Source organism: Alosa pseudoharengus, unplaced genomic scaffold, assembly GCF_046254945.1.
Source record: "Alosa pseudoharengus isolate Yale_2024_CS ecotype anadromous, Long Island Sound unplaced genomic scaffold, YU_APseudo_1.1 YU_APseudo_1.1_scf_13, whole genome shotgun sequence".
In the NCBI taxonomy this organism is placed as follows: domain Eukaryota; kingdom Metazoa; phylum Chordata; class Actinopteri; order Clupeiformes; family Clupeidae; genus Alosa; species Alosa pseudoharengus.
In genome coordinates, this window is record NW_027468598.1 from 39,858,661 (window position 1) to 39,871,160 (window position 12,500).

Genomic DNA, 12,500 nt, shown 5'->3' on the forward strand with positions numbered 1-12,500 from the left:
GTGACCTCATGAGCGTCCGTCCTAGCAAGCTACTACATCATCACGTGACCTCATGAGCGTCCGTCCTAGCAAGCTACTACATCATCAGGTGACCTCATGAGCGTCCGTCCTAGCAAGCTACTACATCATCAGGTGACCTCATGAGCGTCCGTCCTAGCAAGCTACTACATCATCAGGTGACCTCATCATCACGTGACCTCATCATCAGGTGACCTCATCATCACGTGACCTCATGAGCGTCCGTCCTAGCAAGCTGTCACTCCCCGATGTGAGTCGCTACCGGATGTGAGTCGCGCATGCGTCACTTTGCTACTTTGCGACTACCAGTGCTGTTAGCCACAGAATAATGACATTAGCCTACACAGCAGTAATGTATTATTTAGCGTAAGGCATCACATTTTCACGGCATGATCTCTAATGTCAGTTTTAGATTAGAGGCTGAAGTAGCCTGCTAGCGAGAGACTTCTGTAATATCAATAAAAATTGACCTACATAACGAAGTTTGTTCAGTAGCTGCTAGGCTAAGTAAGCAATCAAGCACAACAAAGGCTGTCACTTGAATGGCGTTTGCTAACGTTAGCAATCAAACAATCTTAGATAGCTAAAACGTTTTTTAAACAGAAAAGTAAATTATTTTATAGATTTCAGTCGGATCCCTTGGCGTTATGCCGTAAAACCTACCAATCTGAGCATGCGTGACTCACATCAGGTAGCGACTCACATCAGGGAGTGACAAAGCTACTACATCATCAGGTGACCTCATCATCACGTGACCTCATCATCAGGTGACCTCATCATCAGGTGACCTCATCATCATCTCTGTCTGTTCTGTACTCTTAACCCCAAATACACACAAACACCCTCTCACACACATGCATACACACACTCACACACACACATGCATCACATTTCACACAAACACCCTCTCACACACATGCATACACACACTCACACACACACACACACAGCCACGCAACGCACTCACACACAAAGACACACACACTCTCTCTCACACAAACACACACTCACACACCATACGCTCTTACTCACACACACTCACACACAAAGACACACATCACACTCTCAGACATACGCCACACTCTCAGACACACACTCTCTCTCTTACACACACACACACAAAGACACACACCACACTCTCAGACACACACCACACCCTCAGACACACTCTCTCTCTCTCTCTCTCACACACACACACACACACACCACACTCTCAGACACACACCACACCCTCAGACACATATTCTCAGACACACACCACACTCTCAGACACACTCTCTCTCACACACACACACACACACACACACACACACACACACACACACACACACTGACCTGCAGAGGCAATGCAGAGGGGGGGTGAACACTTTCTTCAATCACACGCACCACCACTGTTGCCCCGGACGACAGGGAGGGTCGGCCAGAATCCCACGCCTGAGAGGGAGGAGGTGGGGGGGAGAGGGGTTGTGTGTTTAAGATAAAGAGTGTGTGTGTGTGTGTGAGAGAGAGAGAGAGAAAGAGTGAGTGAGTGTGTGTATGAGTGTATGTGTGCTTGTGTGTGTGTGTGTGCTTGTGTGTGTTTGAAAGAGAGTGAGTGTGTGTATGTATGTGTGTGTGTTCGTGTGTGTGTCGGCCTGTCTCACCTGAACTTGTAAGATGTATTCAGTGGCTATCTCTCTCCTGAAGACTTGATTGGATGTCAGAAGTCCCTCCTTATCCAGATGAAACTCCGCCCCTTCGTTACCTGATAGGATGCGAAACAGGAAGGGTGGTCCGTTGTGGGCGGAGTCTTTATCTGTGACAGACAGCTGCAGGATGCTGGTTCTGGAGGGTGTGTTCTCCTGGAGAGGAACAAAATCACCATCATCACCATCATCATCATCATCATCATCATCACCATCATCACCATCACCATCATCATCACCATCATCACCATCATCATCATCATCACCACCATCATCATCATCATCATCATCATCATCACCATCATCATCATCATCACCATCATCATCATCATCATCACCATCATCATCATCATCACCATCATCATCATCATCATCATCACCATCACCATCATCACCACCATCATCACCATCATCATCATCATCATCATCATCACCACCATCATCATCATCATCATCATCACCATCATCATCATCATCATCATCACCATCATCATATGTATACTCAGGTCAGGCATACTTCAGTGTGATTGGCTGATACCTGGATAACTGCAGTGTGATTGGCTGTGCTGAAGGTGGGCGGGTTGTCGTTGATGTCGGATATCTCGATGTTTACCAGGGCAGTCGAGGAGAGAGGAGGTGAGCCGGAATCTCTAGCACACACACTCATTGAGTACGTCATCACCTACACACACACACACACACACACACACACACACACACACACAACACTCATTGAGTACGTCATCACCTACACACACACACACACACACACACACAACACTCATTGAGTACGTCATCACCTACACACACACACACACACACACACACACACACACACACACTCATTGAGTACGTCATCACCTACACACACACACACACACACACACACACACACACACACACACTCATTGAGTACGTCATCACCTACAGACACACACACACACACACACACTCATTGAGTACGTCATCACCTACACACACACACACACACACACACACAACATGAGTTGAGTACGTCATCACCTACACACACACACACACACACACACACACACACACACACACACACACAACATGAGTTGAGTACGTCATCACCTACACACACACACACACACACACACACACACACACACTCATTGAGTACGTCACCACCTACACACACACACACACACACACACACACACACACACACACACACTCATTGAGTACGTCATCACCTACACACACACACACACACACACACACACACACACACACACACACACTCATTGAGTACGTCATCACCTACACACACACACACACACACACACACACACACACACACACATTGAGTACGTCATCACCTACACACACACACACACACACACACACATTGAGTACGTCATCACCTACACACACACACACACACACACACACACACACACACACACACACACTCATTGAGTACGTCACCACCTACACACACACACACACACACACACAACATGAGTTGAGTACGTCATCACCTACACACACACACACACACACACACACACACACACACACACACACACTCATTGAGTACGTCACCACCTACACACACACACACAACATGAGTTGAGTACGTCACCACCTACACACACACACACACACACACACACACACACACACAACATGAGCTGAGTACGTCATCACCTACACACACACACACACACACACACACACATTGAGTACGTCATCACCTACACACACACACACACACACACACACACACACACAACATGAGTTGAGTACGTCACCACCTACACACACACACACACACACACACACTCATTGAGTACGTCATCACCTACACACACACACACTCACACACACACACACACACACACACACTCATTGAGTACGTCATCACCTACACACACACACACACACACACACACACACACACACACACACACACACACACACATTGAGTACGTCATCACCTACACACACACACACACACACACACACATTGAGTACGTCATCACCTACACACACACACACACACACACACACACACACACACACACACACACACACACACACTCATTGAGTACGTCACCACCTACACACACACACACACACACACACAACATGAGTTGAGTACGTCATCACCTACACACACACACACACACACACACACACACACACACACACACACACACTCATTGAGTACGTCACCACCTACACACACACACACAACATGAGTTGAGTACGTCACCACCTACACACACACACACACACACACACACACACACACACAACATGAGCTGAGTACGTCATCACCTACACACACACACACACACACACACACACATTGAGTACGTCATCACCTACACACACACACACACACACACACACACACACAACATGAGTTGAGTACGTCACCACCTACACACACACACACACACACACACTCATTGAGTACGTCATCACCTACACACACACACACACACACACACACACACACACACACACACACTCATTGAGTACTTCATCACCTACACACACACACACACACACACACACACACACACACACACACTCATTGAGTACGTCATCACCTACAGACACACACACACACACACACACTCATTGAGTACGTCATCACCTACACACACACACACACACACACACACAACATGAGTTGAGTACGTCATCACCTACACACACACACACACACACACACACACACACACACAACATGAGTTGAGTACGTCATCACCTACACACACACACACACACACACACACACACACACACACACACACTCATTGAGTACGTCACCACCTACACACACACACACACACACACACACACACACACACACACACACTCATTGAGTACGTCATCACCTACACACACACACACACACACACACACACACACACACACACACACACACTCATTGAGTACGTCATCACCTACACACACACACACACACACACACACACACACACACACACACACACACACATTGAGTACGTCATCACCTACACACACACACACACACACACACACATTGAGTACGTCATCACCTACACACACACACACACACACACACACACACACACACACACACACACACACACACACACACACTCATTGAGTACGTCACCACCTACACACACACACACACACACACACAACATGAGTTGAGTACGTCATCACCTACACACACACACACACACACACACACACACACACACACACACACACTCATTGAGTACGTCACCACCTACACACACACACACAACATGAGTTGAGTACGTCACCACCTACACACACACACACACACACACACACACACACACACAACATGAGCTGAGTACGTCATCACCTACACACACACACACACACACACACACACATTGAGTACGTCATCACCTACACACACACACACACACACACACACACACACACAACATGAGTTGAGTACGTCACCACCTACACACACACACACACACACACACACTCATTGAGTACGTCATCACCTACACACACACACACACACACACACACACACACACACACACACTCATTGAGTACGTCATCACCTACACACACACACACACACACACACACACACACACACACACACACACACACATTGAGTACGTCATCACCTACACACACACACACACACACACACACACACACACACACACACACACACACACACACACACACACACTCATTGAGTACGTCACCACCTACACACACACACACACACACACACAACATGAGTTGAGTACGTCATCACCTACACACACACACACACACACACACACACACACACACACACACACACACTCATTGAGTACGTCACCACCTACACACACACACACAACATGAGTTGAGTACGTCACCACCTACACACACACACACACACACACACACACAACATGAGCTGAGTACGTCATCACCTACACACACACACACACACACACACACACATTGAGTACGTCATCACCTACACACACACACACACACACACACACACACACAACATGAGTTGAGTACGTCACCACCTACACACACACACACACACACACACACTCATTGAGTACGTCACCACCTACACACACACACACACACACACACACAACATGAGTTGAGTACGTCATCACCTACACACACACACACACACACACACACACACACACACACTCATTGAGTACGTCACCACCTACACACACACACACACACACACACACAACATGAGTTGAGTACGTCACCACCTACACACACACACACACACACACACACTCATTGAGTACGTCATCACCTACACACACACACACACACAACATGAGTTGAGTACGTCATCACCTACACACACACACACACACACACACACATTGAGTACGTCATCACCTACACACACACACACACACACACACACACACACACTCATTGAGTACGTCATCACCTACACACACACACACACACACACACACACACACTCATTGAGTACGTCATCACCTACACACACACACACACACACACACACACACACTCATTGAGTACGTCATCACCTACACACACACACACACACACACACACACTCATTGAGTATGTCATCACCTACACACACACACACACACACACACACACACTCATTGAGTACGTCATCACCTACACACACACACACACACACACACACAACATGAGTTGAGTACGTCATCACCTACACACACACACACACACACACACACACACTCATTGAGTACGTCATCACCTACACACACACACACACACACACACACACACTCATTGAGTACGTCATCACCTACACACACACACACACACACACACACTCATTGAGTACGTCATCACCTACACACACACACACACACACACACACACACTCATTGAGTACGTCATCACCTACACACACACACACACACACACACACTCATTGAGTACGTCATCACCTACAGACACACACACACACACACACACTCATTGAGTACGTCATCACCTACACACACACACACACACACACACACAACATGAGTAGAGTACGTCATCACCTACACACACACACACACACACACACACACACACACACACACACAACACTCATTGAGTACGTCATCACCTACACACACACACACACACACACACACACACACACACTCATTGAGTACGTCACCACCTACACACACACACACACACACACACACACACACACACACACACACACTCATTGAGTACGTCATCACCTACACACACACACACACACACACACACACACACACACACACACACACACACACTCATTGAGTACGTCATCACCTACACACACACACACACACACACACACACACACACACACACACACTCATTGAGTACGTCATCACCTACACACACACACACAACATGAGTTGAGTACGTCACCACCTACACACACACACACACACACACACACTCATTGAGTACGTCACCACCTACACACACACACACACACACACACACACACACACACACACACACTCATTGAGTACGTCATCACCTACACACACACACACACACACACACACACAACACACACACACACACACACACACTCATTGAGTACGTCATCACCTACACACACACACACACACACACACACACACACACACACACACACTCATTGAGTACGTCACCACCTACACACACACACACACACACACACACACACACACACACACACACTCATTGAGTACGTCATCACCTACACACACACACACACACACACACACACACACACACACACACACACACACACACATTGAGTACGTCATCACCTACACACACACACACACACACACACACACACACACACACACACACACACACACACACACACACACACTCATTGAGTACGTCACCACCTACACACACACACACACACACACACAACATGAGTTGAGTACGTCATCACCTACACACACACACACACACACACACACACACACACACACACACACACACACTCATTGAGTACGTCACCACCTACACACACACACACAACATGAGTTGAGTACGTCACCACCTACACACACACACACACACACACACACACACACACACACTCATTGAGTACGTCATCACCTACACACACACACACACACACACACACATTGAGTACGTCATCACCTACACACACACACACACACACACACACACACACACAACATGAGTTGAGTACGTCACCACCTACACACACACACACACACACACACACTCATTGAGTACGTCACCACCTACACACACACACACACACACACACACAACATGAGTTGAGTACGTCATCACCTACACACACACACACACACACACACACACACACACACACACACACTCATTGAGTACGTCACCACCTACACACACACACACACACACACACACAACATGAGTTGAGTACGTCATCACCTACACACACACACACACACACACACACACAACATGAGTTGAGTACGTCACCACCTACACACACACACACACACACACACACACACACACACTCATTGAGTACGTCATCACCTACACACACACACACACACAACATGAGTTGAGTACGTCATCACCTACACACACACACACACACACACACACATTGAGTACGTCATCACCTACACACACACACACACACACACACACACACTCATTGAGTACGTCATCACCTACACACACACACACACACACACACACACACACTCATTGAGTACGTCATCACCTACACACACACACACACACACACACACACACTCATTGAGTATGTCATCACCTACACACACACACACACACACACACACACACACACACACACACACTCATTGAGTACGTCATCACCTACACACACACACACACACACACACACAACATGAGTTGAGTACGTCATCACCTACACACACACACACACACACACACACACACACTCATTGAGTACGTCATCACCTACACACACACACACACACACACACACACACTCATTGAGTACGTCATCACCTACACACACACACACACACACTCATTGAGTACGTCATCACCTACACACACACACACACACACACACACACACTCATTGAGTACGTCATCACCTACACACACACACACACACACACACACACACTCATTGAGTACGTCATCACCTACACACACACACACACACACTCATTGAGTACGTCATCACCTACACACACACACACACACACTCATTGAGTACGTCATCACCTACACACACACACACACACACTCATTGAGTACGTCATCACCTACACACACTAGGGGTGTAACGGTTCATGTATTCGTATTGAACGAAACGGTACGGGCGTCACGGTTCGGTGCATGAATTTACACGGAGAATACACGGTATAAAAATACATAAAACTCGTGTGCGGATTAATTAATGTCATGCGCAATTACTGTTAAGTAGCGAGAGTTACGGGAGTTCTTTAGCGACACCTAACGCTAATCTGTAGCCTCGCCTTAGCTCTGAAGCTCTGATTGGCGCCTATGTTTTTTTTTGTCAGGTCGTCAGTCGAGTCCGTCAGTCATTAGCAGCACTAAGGTTAGACCCACAAGAGTTAGAGGATCCGCTGGTCTCTTTAAGATCGCAAGTTTGAGAACTTCAGTTATAGTAACGTTAGTACAGGCGAAAGAGTGGTGGATAAGATGAAACTGTGTGTCAGCGTTGTTCAGCAGTTATTGGGTATGTGAGTGGAATAAATGCTACACATATTCGAAGCCATCACCCAGATGGTGTAGGCTACCAATCACTGAAACGAGGGGAAAAAAACTTCACCTTCGCTTCAGCAGCCTTTGGATACACATACAAATAGGGCCAAAACCTATGGCTTAAATTAAATGATTTCGTAATGACAGAAAGCTATGTAAATCGCATGGTAATTACCTTTATGTTGGGGTAACTTGTAACTTCTCACATGAGGAGCTGGTAGTGTTAAGTGCATAGACAGTAAAATAAAGTGACAACGCTAACCAGGCTAATAAACAAACCATGCTAGTACGGTGAGTTAACGTCAAAGGGCAAAGTCACGTGACTTCTAGTTGTAGTCTGTTTATGAAATGAAAGGAGCAATTTCGTTTTAAAAAAAAAGGCAAAATAGTGTGATATTTTCACAGTTAGTAGGCTAGATTATTACTTTACACACAATGAAAAATATTGATTTTGAGGCAAATTGTAGACCCTTCCATATACAACTAAACACAGATGTTGAAGGTCTTGCTTAAGTGGATTTTTAAAAATCATTTTTCTATGTAATTTGCACTTTCAGAAATAAGAGATGCTGTAGGCCTATTTTTTTAGTTTTATAGCTGATTGTCTTATTTTGTTTACAAGTTACAGATGGAGTCTGGGTACTTATTGTACTGTTTAGCCTACATCTTACACACTTCAGGATGTTGCAGATAGCTCAGGGAAGAGACTGTATGACTAGGTGGTACAGCCTGAGACATGTACAAAAAAAAATGCTTTCTGCATTTTTGTTTTGCTTTTCCCTCCATTGTACCGAACTCGTACCGAACCGTGATGTCCGAACCGAGGTATGAACCGAACCGTGACTTCTGTGTACCGTTACACCCCTAACACACACACACACACACACACACACACACAACATGAGTTGAGTACGTCATCACCTACACACACACACACACACACACACTCATTGAGTACGTAATCACCTACACACACACACACACACACACACACACTCATTGAGTACGTCATCACCTACACACACACACACACACACTCATTGAGTACGTCATCACCTACACACACACACACACACACACACACACAACATGACATGAGTTGAGTACCTCATCACACACACACACACACACAACATGAGTTGAGTACATCATCACCTACACACACACACACACACACACACACACAACATGAGTTGAGTACGTCACCACCTACACACACACACACACACACACAACATGAGTTGAGTACGTCATCACCTACAAACACACACACACACACACACACACACACAACATGAGTTGAGTACATCATCACCTACACGCACACACACACAAACACACACAACATGAGTTGAGTACGTCATCACCTACACACACACACACACACACACACACACAACATGAGTTGAGTACGTCATCACCTACACACACACACACACACACACAACATGAGTTGAGTACGTCATCACCTACACACACACACACACACACACACACACAACATGAGCTGAGTACGTCATCACCTACACACACACACACACACACACACACACAACATGAGCTGAGTACGTCATCACCTACACACACACACACACACACACAACATGAGTTGAGTACGTCATCACCTACACACACACACACACACACACACACACACACACACACACAACATGAGCTGAGTACGTCACCACCTACACACACACACACACACACACACACACAACATGAGCTGAGTACGTCATCACCTACACACACACACACACACACACAACATGAGTTGAGTACGTCATCACCTACACACACACACACACACACACACACACACACAACATGAGCTGAGTACGTCATCACCTACACACACACACACACACACACACACACACACACAACATGAGCTGAGTACGTCACCACCTACACACACACACACACACACACACACACACACACAACATGAGCTGAGTACGTCATCACCTACACACACACACACACACACACACACACAACATGAGCTGAGTACGTCACCACCTACACACACACACACACACACACACACACACACACAACATGAGCTGAGTACGTCATCACCTACACACACACACACACACACACACACACAACATGAGCTGGCTGTCCTTTCATTGCCGTGGTTACAGTAGTCATTGTGATGACCTCACCGTCTCGCGGTCCAGTGGTTTGTTGACGCGGATCAAGCCTGTTATTGGCTCGATGAAGAACTGCTTTTCACGGTCGCCCCCGGCGATAGAGTACAGCACCGCCCCATTTAGTGGACTGTCCATGTCCTCTGCCGTCACCTAGGTAACAACACACACACAGACACACACACACATGGATTTGTACACATGCACGCACACACACAGGGCTGTATTTTGGGCCACCAGCGCATGGCGTAATATTCGTTATTCACCCGTGGAAAGTTGAATTCGTTATTTTGCACATTTATTTTTTAAGCATTGCGCCCAGGGGTGTGGCAATTAACAACCTAGGGAGGGACCGGGCGCGTTGTCTACAAATCGCTATCATACACCACCTAAACCTGGTCAGAAGTCAATGGCGAGTTGTTCATATGCTATTTTAAGAGCGCATGTCAACAGTCATATTGCCAGGTGCATGCACCATCCATTCATGAACGCACACCAGCGCACGTCCATGCAAAGCATTACAAATTGCACGATTACAATCGGAAACATAATTAGAATAAAGATATTACGAAATACTGTACATCTCATGATGAGTAGTTATTCACCATCATTTGCAAATTGGTAATGACGGTTAAAAGTGATTAGGGGAGAGGCGAGAGACACGTATGGAGCACAGCTGAAGACGCACTGTCACGAGATATAAGCAACTCCTCTGCAGGATAAATGTTGTTTTATTCAGTCATTTGAGCAACATTAGGGTAAGTGTTGCTTTTTCCAGCCTATTTTCGACTGTCTTGTCGTTGACTGACTCCTTGGTGAAGTTAGTTTCACTTTGCCAATGAGTTCAAATAGACGAGTGCAAATGCGTGAAGGCTATGCTAGGTTTTAG

The 12,500-nt window shown here is 46.5% G+C and overlaps 1 protein-coding gene across 1 annotated transcript in view; it reads right to left on the bottom strand.

Moving 5' to 3' along the window:
- Positions 1 to 12,500, bottom strand: part of LOC143121435 (protocadherin Fat 3-like) — a 128,547-nt gene that overhangs the window by 27,715 nt on the left and 88,332 nt on the right. Inside the window, exons 27-30 of the mRNA XM_076281795.1 lie at positions 11,627 to 11,764; positions 2,242 to 2,385; positions 1,662 to 1,859; positions 1,354 to 1,452 (exon numbers count right to left, since the gene is read on the bottom strand). Coding sequence (XP_076137910.1) covers positions 1,354 to 1,452; positions 1,662 to 1,859; positions 2,242 to 2,385; positions 11,627 to 11,764 — 579 coding nt within the window. The remainder of the gene's footprint in view (positions 1 to 1,353; positions 1,453 to 1,661; positions 1,860 to 2,241; positions 2,386 to 11,626; positions 11,765 to 12,500) is intronic.